Source organism: Vidua macroura, chromosome 28, assembly GCF_024509145.1.
Source record: "Vidua macroura isolate BioBank_ID:100142 chromosome 28, ASM2450914v1, whole genome shotgun sequence".
NCBI classification, from domain to species: domain Eukaryota; kingdom Metazoa; phylum Chordata; class Aves; order Passeriformes; family Viduidae; genus Vidua; species Vidua macroura.
Genome location: NC_071598.1, coordinates 3,692,307 through 3,704,320, shown reverse-complemented (window position 1 = coordinate 3,704,320; position 12,014 = coordinate 3,692,307). Strand labels below are relative to the sequence as shown.

At 59.9% G+C, this 12,014-nt stretch overlaps 1 protein-coding gene across 1 annotated transcript; it reads left to right on the top strand.

Annotated features, from left to right (window-relative positions):
- Positions 1 to 4,371: 4,371 nt before the first annotated feature.
- Positions 4,372 to 11,287, top strand: LOC128820199 (steroid 21-hydroxylase-like). Its single transcript, XM_054000796.1, has 10 exons — positions 4,372 to 4,576; positions 4,873 to 4,962; positions 5,512 to 5,663; positions 6,141 to 6,236; positions 6,511 to 6,618; positions 7,307 to 7,393; positions 7,769 to 7,954; positions 8,655 to 8,815; positions 9,910 to 10,013; positions 10,587 to 11,287. The coding sequence occupies exons 1-10, from the start codon at positions 4,372 to 4,374 to the stop codon at positions 10,832 to 10,834; spliced, it is 1,437 nt and encodes a 478-aa protein (XP_053856771.1). The 3' UTR covers positions 10,835 to 11,287.
- The last annotated feature ends 727 nt before the right edge of the window (positions 11,288 to 12,014 follow it).

Below are 12,014 nucleotides of genomic sequence, written 5' to 3'. Positions count from 1 at the left end.
CTGCCCCATCCCCCCTGTCCAGGAGTCGCCAGGGCTGGGTGCCCCTGGACTGCAGAGTGGAGGAGGTGTAGGGGGGCCTTTTGGTGATGCACTGAGGCAAGGCAGGGGAAATTTTTCTGCAAGGCACCAAGGCAGTGTGGAGAAAGCTTTCCTTTGATGCACCGGGCAGACCTGCCCATTTCCCTGTGGGGTCCGGGATGCTGTCCCTGCACGGCCCTGTGCCTCTCTCCAGCTCCTGCCTCAGCCCCGCAGTGCTCTGGGCCCTTGGCCTCCCTCGGGGCCCAGGCACCCCTTGAGGACTTTCCACCCAGGACAGCCTGAAGTGCAGGGAAGGCTCCCCACAGCTCCTGCTCTTCACTGGCATCTCCCTCACACTGGCAGCCCCCACAGGGGAGGACACCCACCTGTTGCCCCACAGCACTTCTCCACACCTGGGACAGACCTCAGTGCTGTGGTCTGTTAGCACAGCCATGCCAGTGCTCCCTGGGAAGGGGCATGTGAATGTCATGAAGCCTCCCCAGCAGCAAGACCAAGGGTGACCTCTGGCCCATAGCAGTGAGTCGTGGCCGTTGTATCCACATTCAGGCCTAGTTCTTCTGCTCTTGCATTTTCTTCATGAGATGAACAGCTCTCCTTTGGATGGAGACTATAATTTCAGCTCTGAAGGAAAAGAATATTGAGCAGGAGCATTAAATGAGTGAAAACCTGAGACTGGGAGAAAGTGCTGCAAAACATGACCAGAAACTGAAGTTGTTTGGCCAAGGCCCTATTATAGGCTTCAGCTCAACCAGAGGTGAACACAGAACACTGCCTCCTCCTCAGCCTGGGGACCCTCCTCAGGTCTGCCTGGCCTGCAATCTCATCCTCGTACCAGTGTGCCCAGGAACACTATTTTGTGCCCCACACACCCTGCTGCTGTCACTCCCAGTATCCGCATCCCCCACCTCACACAAGAACTGGTGAGTTCCTGTGTTTGCTGCCGTTATGACCCAGATGACTGTGCTGGTCTGTGTTTCATCATTCTGCCTTTATTCTGAAACCACTAATCGCCCCCTGAAGCTGTCCAAGAATGGGTTCTGTTTCTCTAATGGCTGAAGGGCTCTGGGCTGGTCCTGCACGTCTGGTTGAGTTGGGCAGCTGAGGGGATTGGGCGGAGGCAGATGTGGTAGGTGCCTACCTAGGCTGGGAGGGGCTAGTTCCCTGGTGCTCTGTAGGAGATGGACTGGTTTTCCAGGCACTTGGTTCATGGCCCAGCTCTTAGAGGTGCTGGGGCAAGCAGCCCAGCTGTTCAGGCGCAAGAGAGGGCTGCTGGTGTCCAAATGGTTTGCACCTTCTCCATCCCACCTTGAGGAAGAAAGGACACCTGCTGATAGCTGAGAATCTGTCTGGTCCATATGGGTGGGGGCAGGACAATCAACCCTGGGATCCTCGCAAACAACCCCTGGGACACTCCAAATCTACTCAGGGACATCCTGACCCCTCAAATTCACCACAAGACACCCCCCCCCCCCCCAGACACCCTCTACTCCCTTGGACCATTCTGGCAGCCCCCAAATGTCACCTGGAAAGCTCTCCCTCCCAGGAATCCCACAAACACCTACTGGGACCCTCCAAACTCCTCCAGACTGCTGTCCCCCCAGTCTACTGTGGAACACCAAGCTCCACCCTCAGAATCCCCACAAACACTCTCTGGAACCCTCCAGACCCCCTAAATCCACCCTAGTACACCCCAGAGTGACTGGGAACCCCACCTCCCCCCGGGACCCTTCAACCCCTATTAGATGTCCCCAAATCCACCCCAGACACTCCCCAGACCCCTGGGGTCCCTCACCACCCTCTGGATCCCCCAAATCCACCCTGAGATGCACAAACATCTGCTGAGAAGTCCCCGGGACCACCCAAATCCACCCTGGGACCCCCCTAAAGATTCCCTGGGACCCCTGCTACACAAAGGCCCCCCTCCACACTGTTCCAGCCTCACCTTGTCCTTGCCTTCCTCCCACCACATGGTGGCCTTGTCCTCCCTCAGTGTCCTTGTGTGCCTCCTGATGTCCTTGTGTCCACCCATCCCCCAGAGGCCTCCCAGCCTGGATGTCCCCTGTTCCCCTTCCCCTGTGGTGGCACTGTCTCCCTGTCCTGTTAGGGGGTCCCTAGAGGGCTGTCTCCGTGACCCCACATGTCATTGTGGGTCCCCTTTCCCCACAGTGAATGTCCCCAGGGGTTGCCCTCCAAGTCTCCATGCCCAGGATATCCTCAAGATGTCAGTCCCTTGTCCCCCTACCTGGGGTGTCCCCAAGTATGTTCCCAAGGTCTCCCCAGGGTGATGGATGGCCCCAGACCAGGATGTCCTCATGTCTTCCCATATCCCGATGTCTCCCACAGCCCCCCTCCATGTCCCCTATGCCCATCCATATCATTCCCACTCCTGTGCCTTCCATGACCCCAATGTCTCCATGTCCCCCTCATGTTCCCAGGGCCCCACATGTCCCACCATGTCACCACATCCCCTATGTCCCCGAATGTCCCCCAACATTCCCCAAGTCCCCCTGTGTCTGCTGGCACTGCAGCAGGTGACAGCTGGGGGGCCAAGGGTGGTCCAAGGGGGATCCTCCTTATGGGAGCTGAGGGAGGGGGACTGGGAGGGTTCTGTGGGCACTTGGAGGGGAGCTGTGCGTACTCGGGGGGTGGGGGATGTCCAGAGGGGCTGTGGCAGATCCTGTGGGTTCTGGGGGTGTCTCTGGGGGATTAGGGAGGTCTAAGAGGACCTCTGTGGGTGCTAAGGGAATGTCGTTGGGGCTAAGGGAGGGCCCATAGGGGCTGAGAGGTTTGTTGGGGGGGGTCTTACAGAACCTGAGGGGTAGTCCATGGCCTCCATGGCTGGGGGGCTAGCAGGAAGTGCTATGGGGGGGCCCCTTCCCCCAGGGGGAGGTCTGTCAGGGTATGGAGGGAGGGTCACTTGATATTGGGGCCCACTCAAGTATAAATACCCACAGGGTATTTGGGCTGCCTATGGTTGGATTTGAAAGGACCCTGTGCCCTGAGAGTGTGTTTAGGGGGTTGCTGCCCCTGGGAGATACTGTGAAGGGGTCAGGGGGTGCTGACGGGCTTCAGAGTGCGGGTGATGGAGGATAACTGTGCTCACTGCCCACTGTGTCATCTTGCTCCCCAAGGACCTGCAGCTGGCCCGACACCTGCAGGGGCTCCAGAGGAGGAACATCTGATGGGGGACACCCCTGGGATCCTCACACCGTGACCCAATCCCTGGCACCTTCCCACAGGGGCCCCCCTCCTGACCCCTTCACATCCCTAATATTATTGGGGTCCCTGAGGGATCCCCATGTTGAGACATCCCCCACCTGGAACTCCCTTCTGCAATACCCATCCCGAGGACCCCCACCCTGGGACCCCTCAAACTCCCCTAGCAACACATCCCAGGGTGGGGGTCCCCTTCCTGACTTCAGCACTCCTCAGATTATTGTAGGTCCCCACCTGTAATCATTCCAGGACCCACTCACTGGAGGGACATCACCCCCCAAGAGGACATCTCTAGGACTCATGCTCTATTGGAGACCTCCCTCACTACTGCTGGACCCCAATAAGTGTCTCTGATCCTCAAATGCTGCTGCCAGAGTGAGGCAAAGTGGGGGCAGGCACCCGTGAAGGAGGCTCTGGGTGCAGGGACTTAAGGGCTCCCACCCCACGAGGGCGGTGGGGATTGGGATAGGGGATATTTGGGGAGGTGAGGATTTGAGGGATGAGGCACCCCCGGGGTGGGTGGTTCTTGGGAAATTTCAGTCAGGGGCACCCACAGGGGACTCAGGGGGTCCCCAAGGGAGAGGAATGAGTGGGTGCACCTGGGAAGTTGATGCGAAAAGCCCGGGGGTGAACCCCGTAATTGCAGACCAGGCCTCGAGAGGGCGGAGCTTAACATGTCCCCTTTATACGGTGGTGTTTGGAGGGGCAGGGCTTGAGGGGGCACTTTTATAGTGGTGGGGTCATTTTGGGGGAGTTAGGGATTAGAGGCAGGGATTCCGGGGTCGGGCCCACGAGTCCGTTTTATAGAGGATGGGGGAGCTGCCTGTAGGGCAGAACTCCCCTTTACAGAGGCAGAGCGGCCGGTGAGGGGCAGGGTTTAATGAGAGACGGGGCTTTGAGCCTCCTATATCAGGGCCGAGCTCAAAGCGTGGGATTTCAAGGGGCCCTCTTTATGGGGCGAGGCTTAGGGTCCACTTTCATACTTCCGGGGGGGCTTGTCGTGGTGGGGTGCGTGTGCACCACCTGCGAGGGGCAGGACTTAGGGGGTGGGGCTCCATGGGGTGTGGTTTCGGGGTTCCTCAATATAGGGGCTCTCTGGACCGCCCCCAGCGGGCCATGGCGGCTGCGGCGCTGCTGCTGTCCCTGCTGCTGTCCCTCCTGCTGCTGTCGCTGCTGTCGCTGCTGTCGCTGCTGCGGCGAGGCGATGGGAGCGGCCCGCGCTTGGGTGCGCTGCACCTGCTGCACCCGCAGGGGGCGCTGCACCTGAGCCGCCTGGCGCGGCGGCACGGGCCCGTGCTGCGCCTGCGCTTGGGGGGCCGCGGTGAGTGAGGGGAGCACCCCAAAACGGACCTCACCCGAACCTGCCCCGGGACCCCACAGCCCCCCCCAAACCTCCGTCTCCCTAGTCCTTAGGGACTCTCCGAACCCCCAACCCTGCCCTTTCCCCCTGCCGTGGGGACCCCACCAAACTTCCGACCTCTCCTCAAACCCCCGAAACCTTTCCTGGGGCCCTAATCCCTCGATGGTCCCCCCAGAATCCCACGCCAGATCTCTCCACTTGGTTTGGGAACTCCTCCAGTTTTGGAGTCCCCCCCCAGCCCCTCCTCTTCCCTCCAGACGTGCTGGTGCCAAGCTCGGTGGCGACCATCCGTGAGGCACTGGTCCGGCACTGGGGGGACTGGCTGGGGCGCCCCACCAGTTATCTGGGTATGAGGGCAGGGGAGGCCGGGTGGGCTATGGTGGCGGGGGGTTGGAGGGGTTCCTGTGGGGTTTGGGGAGTCGCTATGGAGTGTGTGTAGGGAAGCCCTTCGGGGGATTTGAAGGGAGTCACTATGGGGTTTGTGGGGTTCTCTGTGGGGCTCCGGGGGGGGGGGGTCACTAAGTGTTTGGGGGGCCTATGGGATGGCAAGTCCTTATAGGTTTTGAGGGTCCCTATGAGATTTTAGGTATTTGGAGGGGGTCCTATGGGGATGGGGTCATGGGTACTGGGAGGGGGTGGGGGCAGTTCTGGAGAGGTGGGTTGTCTATAGGGGCTAGGGCAGTCCCTAGAGGTCTCTGCCCCACCAGACACACCCTTCAACCTCCAGAGTTCCTGGTGGGATTAGGAGGGTCCTGTGGAGGAGGTGGCTATGGGGTTGAAGGAGGCTTTATGAGGAAGAGGGGCCCTGCAGAACACCCCTGGTATATTGGATATGGGTCCTTATACGGGCTGGGGGGGTTTCTGGGGGGTCCCTGACTCCTCCTGCCCAACGCCAGGGTCGCTGGTGTCACAGGGGGGCCGGGACCTGGCACTGGGAGGCCCCTGCCCCGGCTGGCGGCGGCAGCGGGGAGCAGTGCGGGGGGCACTGGCACGGGCTGGGGGGCGTCTCGGTCCTCTCCTTTGGCTGCAGGGCCAGGAGTTGTGTGAGGTGAGACCCTGAAACTGACTTCTTCCCCAACTAATCCTCCTGCAACCCTGACATCCCCAAAACTGCTCCTCCATGTATTCCAAAACAGATCCCCACACAATATTGACCAGCAAAACCCTGCCCCATGCACCCCAAAACTGATACCTTAAACCCCACTCCCTTCATCCAAACCCCACCCATGTACCTTAACCATGTCCCCTGCATCTGAAAACTGCCCCCCAAACCCTGCCCCCTGCACTCAACCCCCAATCTCTGCATCTCAAACCTGATCCCCAAACCCTGCACCCATGCCACACTCCTTGTCCCCCAAAACTGACCCACCCAAACCTCACCCTCTGCACCCCAAAAGGGCATCATACCTGTGAGTCCCCAAAACTCCCTTAGAGCTCCCCACTTCTCTCCTGCGACCCCCTAAACCACCCTTGGACTCCCCCTTTATTTCCTCCAGGGCTCTCTCTAACCTTCTCTTTCCCCCAGGAGCTGCGTTCCTATGGAGAGGTCCCCCTGGACCCCTTTGAGGTGTTCACCTTCCATACCTGCAGCACCATCGCACGCCTCCTCTTTGGGGACCTGGTGGGGATTTGGTGGGGGGGCCCAGATGGAGACAAGGGTTTGGAGGAGGACCCCAGTTTTTATGGGGGCCCAGGGGTTTTGGGGGGACCCAGGAGTCTGTGGAGGGGACATCCAGCTGTTTGGGGGGACTGAGCAATTTGCAGGTGGGTGGCAGGGGTTTAGGGGCAGACAGGAGTTTGAGGGGACCCAAATGTCTGAAATTCTGTTGGGGGTGGTCTGGGGGATCCAGAGAGAACTTGAATACTGGACAGTACACAGGTGTGTCCTCCTCCAGGTGCCCCCTCCAGGGGAGCTCCGGGCCTTCTCCCGCTGCCTGGGGGAGCTGCTGCAGGTTTGGGGGCACAGCAGTGTACGCGCGCTTGACCTGCTGCCCCTGCTGCGGGTGAGCCTGGCAGGTCCTGTGGGTGGCCTATGGGGCTGTGGCCTTTTTGCTGCATGAGGGTCTATGGAGCCCGGGGCTATAGAGCCCTATGGGGGCAATGAGGGAATTGTGGGGGGCTACAGGGGGGCTATAGGCCCTTGCCAGGGGCTGTAGGGCCCTGGGAAGGGCTATGAGTCTCAGGGCTATGTGGCCCATGGGAGGGCTATGGGGCTGGTGGGGTTGTATGGGGTTGAGAGTGAGGTTATAGGATCTGTATGGGACTGGAGAAGGGTATGAGGGGCTGACAGGGAGCTTATAGGGTGCATAGGGGGCTTGAGTGGTATCTATGGCACTGGAAAGGGACTGTATAACCCTAGGAGGGGAATTATGGGATCTCTATGGGGCTGGACAGGGCTTATTGTGTCTATATGGGGCTAGGGTGAGTGTTACACGATCTGTATGGTGTTGGGGAGCTCTGTGAGCCTGGGAAGGGCAGTTGTGGGGGCTCTATAGGGCTAAGGTGGGGTGAAGTGTCTCTATGGAGCTGAGGGTGCCTATAGGATGTTGGAGGGGTCTATATGACCCGGGGAGCAGCCATAGGGTTTCTCTGGGGCTCAGGAGACATGCAGCATCTCTGGGGGAGGGGGTGTCTCTCTGAGGTCAAAGGTTTCTTGGGAGTTGGGGGTCCCTATGGAGTCCCTATGCCCAGGCCCTGCCCAACCCGGGATTGCGGAAGCTGCTGCGGCTTGTCCAGCACCGTGACACCTTTGTGGAGGCCCAGATCCAGCGGCACCAGGTGGGGAGGCCCGGGGAGCTGGGGGGCAGCCAGGGGTCAGGAGTGGCCTGGTTGGAACAGAGGGTCAGGGGAGACTTAGAGATTTGGAAAATACATGGGGGTCTGGAAGGACCCAGATTCTGGGTGGAAACCAGGAGTTTAGGGGCATACCCAGGGGCTTAGGAGCACTCACATATTTTGGGGGAAACAGAGGTTTGGGGGGACCCAAGGGGATGGGAGGACCCGAGGGTCTGGGGGGGATGTGGGGTTGGGGAGATGTAAGGCTTGGGGGAGGAACCAGGGGTTTGGGTGGACTTGGGGATTTGGAAGGGACTCCTGTGTTTGGGGGCAGCAGGGATCAGGAGAAACCCCCGACACATGTCATCCCTTTGCCAGGCGTGTCCCTCCCCTCCCCTGGACACAGTTTTGGGGGCACTGCTGGGGCGTAATTCTGGGGCACGGGGGGGCCCCCTGAGCCCCCCCCGGCTGCACATGGCGCTGGTCGATCTGTTCATTGGAGGCACTGAGACCACGGCAGCTGCTCTGGGGTGGGCTGTGGCCTTCTTGCTGCACCGCCCTGAGGTGAAACGCATGTCCTTCCATGTCTTCCATGCAGTCCTGGAGGGTCCTGTGTGTCCCCAGGGGTCCTATGTCCCCACTCACATCCTGTATGTGTTCTATATGTCCCTTATGTTCCCTTCTCCACGGGTTTCCTGCTGCTCTGCCCCCAGATGATGTGTGGCACCATGTGTCCCCTGTACAGTCCCAAGGCTCCATGTGTGTACTTGGGGGTCCCATATCCCCACCTGTGTCCTGCATGCCCCCCACGTCCTCCTCCCCATGGCTGACACCATGCCCTTGCACCACCCGGAGGTGCCACATGGATGTCACAGACATTTCAGAGCTGTGTCTGTGTCCCCATGTGGCTCCTTGGTTTGGGGTTTCCATGGAGAGGTGGCTCAGGGTCTGGGGATAGAGGGTCCCAAGAGACAGATCTGGGGGCTCAGGGGTGTCCCCAAGGAGGAGGGAGGAGCAAGTTTGTGGGGGGTGTTTGGGTCCAGGGCAGTTTTGGGGGTTTAGAGGGATCTGGGAGTTCAAAGGGGTCCCCAAGGGAGAGGGCCAAGTTTGGGGATGGTTGGGGACCTAGGGGCAGGTTTGTGAGTTTGGGAGGGTCTGGGGTTCTGGGGAGTCCCCCTGTCATCCCATTGCCACTGTGTGCCCCCTGGGATGCTCCCCTGATACCCCATGACAGACACGGCACACCTGTGCTCCACCTGTGCAGCTGCAGGCACGGCTGCGGGCGGAGCTGGAGGGGGCACAGGGACCCCCTGGGCCAGGGGACATGGGGCGCCTGCCCCTTCTTCAGGCCACCGTCAGTGAGACCCTGCGTCTGCGGCCCCCTGCACCCCTGGCGCTGCCCCACTGTGCCCTGCGCCATACCAGGTACCAGGACAGAGCAGTGCCAGTGTGGGGGAGATGCTGGGAGGAGCTGCTACCAACCAGTCTGGGTGAGGGGGAACTGAGAGGAACCACTACAGACCAGTATGGGACTACCTGGTATCATCAGTAGGGTCCAAGAAAACCCAGCAGAGCCCATTAGACCCCAGTGAGTAAGACCCATCAGGTCCCAGTATGGCCCCAGTAAGACTCCAATGTACCAGTAGGTGCCAGTAAATCCCAGGGGGACCCAGTAGAAGTAGGGCCACAGTAGACTCCAACAGACCAGTACGGTCTGGTAAGTCCCTGTAGGACCCAGTAGGCTTCAACAGACCCCAATAAATCTCAGTAAGACTCATTAGGTCCCAGTAAGGCCCCAGTATAACCCCAGTACCTCCTACTAGGCCCTAACAGGTTCTGGAATAAGCCCAGTAGACCCTAACAGACACCCACTAGATCCTAGGAGAGCCCACAATAGCCCCAGTAGGCCCCAGCAGAGCCCAGAAGATCCCAGCAGGAGTTCCCAATATATCCCAGTAAGTCCCAGTGTGGCCCTGCTAAACCCCAGTAGACATGCAGTAGCCCCCAGAAAAGCTCACTATGGCTCCAGCAGTTCCCAGTGAGCCCCGGTAAACTCCAGTATGGCCCTAGCAGACCTCAGCAGATAGCCAGATACCAGAGAGCTCCCATATGACTCCGGCAGATCCAGTATGGCCTCAATAGACACCAATTGACACCCAGTAGTTCACAGCAGATCCCAGTATGACACTAGCAGATCCCACCAGTATGACAGTAGACCCCCAATAAATTCTAGTAGGTCTCAGTATGGCTCCAGTAGATTCCAGTATGGCATCAGTAAATTCTAATAGGCATCATTAGATTCCAGAAGACCCCAGAGAGCCCCAGTAGACTCCAACAGACACCCAATAACTCCCAGTAGCACCTACCAGATCCCAGTATGGACCCTGTAGACCCAAACAGACATCCAGTAATACCCAGCAGCCCCCAGAGAGCCTCACTAGGTCCTAGTATGGCCCATGTAGCTTTCAGTAGTCCCCAGCAGACCCCAGTCTATCTCCATGCACCTTGTCCCCTTCCAGTCTTGGGGGGCTCCCCGTGGTGGCCGGCACTGTCCTGGTCCCCAATCTGCTGGCAGCCCAACAGGACCCTGACATCTGGCAGCACCCCGAGGTCTTCCTGCCTGGTATGTGGGTATGCCTGCACTCTGAGTACCCCCCCGAACTCCTGGGGTCTCCTCAAACATCAAATGGGTTCCCCCAACCATGGGATTTCCCCTGATTCCTGGATATCCTGGGTACACCTTGGTGTCACGAGTGCCCCCTGATGCCTGAATCACCCCAAACCCACACCCCCTCCCCCAAACCTGTGGTTCTCCCCCCATGCCCCCATCCCCATTAGTCCTCCCAATATATCTGTGTACCCCCCCAAAACCTGTGGGTCCCTCTGTTCCTCCCCTCTATCCCCCCCAAACCCCTGAGACCCCCCCCCCCTCGGGTGTCTGAACCCTCCCCAAACATATGAATCCCTGGGGTCTCCCCCAAGCCTCAGGGTCCCTCCAAGTTCCTGGGTCACCCCAAACCCCCATGTCTCCCTTCTGAACCTCGAGGTCCAACCTGGGGAACCCCCACGTTCCCTCCAAACTTGTGAGTCCATCCCAAAGTCTTCGGTCCCCCCATCGCGCCGGCTCCCCCCGAAAGCTTGTGGGTCCCCCCCTCTCCTCGTTGACCCCTCTCAAACCTGACCCGTCGCCCCCCAGAGCGGTTCTTGGCCCCGGGCGCTCCCTCGCGGTCGCTGCTGCCGTTCGGCTGCGGGGCGCGATCGTGTCCAGGGGAGGGGCTGGCGCGGGCCGAGCTCTTCGTGTTCCTGGGGTTGATCCTGCGGGAATTCCGTCTGGAGCCGGGCCCAGGGGGATTGCCGGGGCTGAGGGGCTCGCCGGGCACGGTGCTGCGCTGCCCCCCCTTTCGCCTGCGCATGGTGCCCTGCCAGCCCCCGGGCTCACCCTGACCCTGGCCTGACTTCACTTGACCACTTTATTACTTTTCCTGAACACTGTGTGACTCACCTGAGTTTTTTTAACCCTTCTTGAATACACCTGACTTCACGTGACCCTGTGTGACACTGCCTGGACCTGGCTGACCGTGACCCCCTGACTGAGCCCACCTGACCTCGGTCTCACCCCTGCCAACCTATGCCTCACCTTGACACTGGCTATGACCCCAGCTGTGACCCTACCTAACCCCATGTGACCCTGCTTGAACCCTTTGTGACTCCGTCCCAACTCACTTGACCCTTACTAACCCCACCTGACTCCACCTGATCCTACCTTGGGTGCCTGACCCCTGGGTGCCCCCAATTCAACACCTCAGATGCCTGGATCTCCCCCCGATGCCAGGGTCAATGCAGTGTGGGAGGGCCCCATTTACCTCCTCCCAATAAAATTTATTCTTTTGACCCCACCCCGCAAGTCCTGACTCTTCCTGGGACGCCCAAAACCTCCGGAACGCCCGAAGCCAAGCCTTGCCCCCACCCTGACTGTCGACTCTTGTCACCCACCACAGCCACAACCCTCGGACAGCATCAGGGGATACTGGTCTGGCTGATCTGCACTTCCCCGCTCCGCAAAGCCCCTCCCTGGAGAGGCTGCGGTCCGGGCTGGGGTCGCAGCCCTGCGGGACGCGGCAGGTGACATTGGTCTGTGCGGGGCGCTGATTTCTGCTGATCAACCTGGCAACAGGTGACTCGAAGCAAGAGGCGCTCTGATTGGCCGAGGGCTGGTGTGCCTGGCAACCGATACTTCTGATGGGTTTAGAGCTGTTGAGGGCGGGAGAGGAGTAGGGTGCCGTCCCCAGAGCAAGACCCCGAGAGAGAGGGACTCGAGGAGCGGGCAGCTGGTGAGCGCTTCAGGATTGAGTGCCGGCTTCGAACAATACCTAGGGAGCGGGAGGCGAGGAGCGCTCCCCTCGACGCAAAAACACGAAGAGAGAACAGCGAGGAGGGGGCAGGGAAGGGACGAGACCGCCCGCGCCCCAGGGTCATACGTCCAAATAGGGACAACGGCAAGGGAGGGGTAGGCGAGGCAAGGGAAGGGAGGGGTTAGTCGGTGAGGAAAGGCAAAGGAGGGATAGACAATTCAAGGGGCCAGCAATACCAAGGCAAGGCAAGAGCGGGGTAGGTAAGACAAGGA

Excerpts from the sequence above, each read along its gene's own strand:
- LOC128820199 (XM_054000796.1), top strand. The coding sequence starts at position 4,372 with ATGGCGGCTGCGGCGCTGCTGCTGTCCCTGCTGCTGTCCCTCCTGCTG. Across the intron at positions 5,664-6,140 it reads AGGGCCAGGAGTTGTGTGAG|GAGCTGCGTTCCTATGGAGA; the intron begins GTGAGACCCTGA and ends TCTTTCCCCCAG. Across the intron at positions 7,955-8,654 it reads TCTTGCTGCACCGCCCTGAG|CTGCAGGCACGGCTGCGGGC; the intron begins GTGAAACGCATG and ends CCACCTGTGCAG.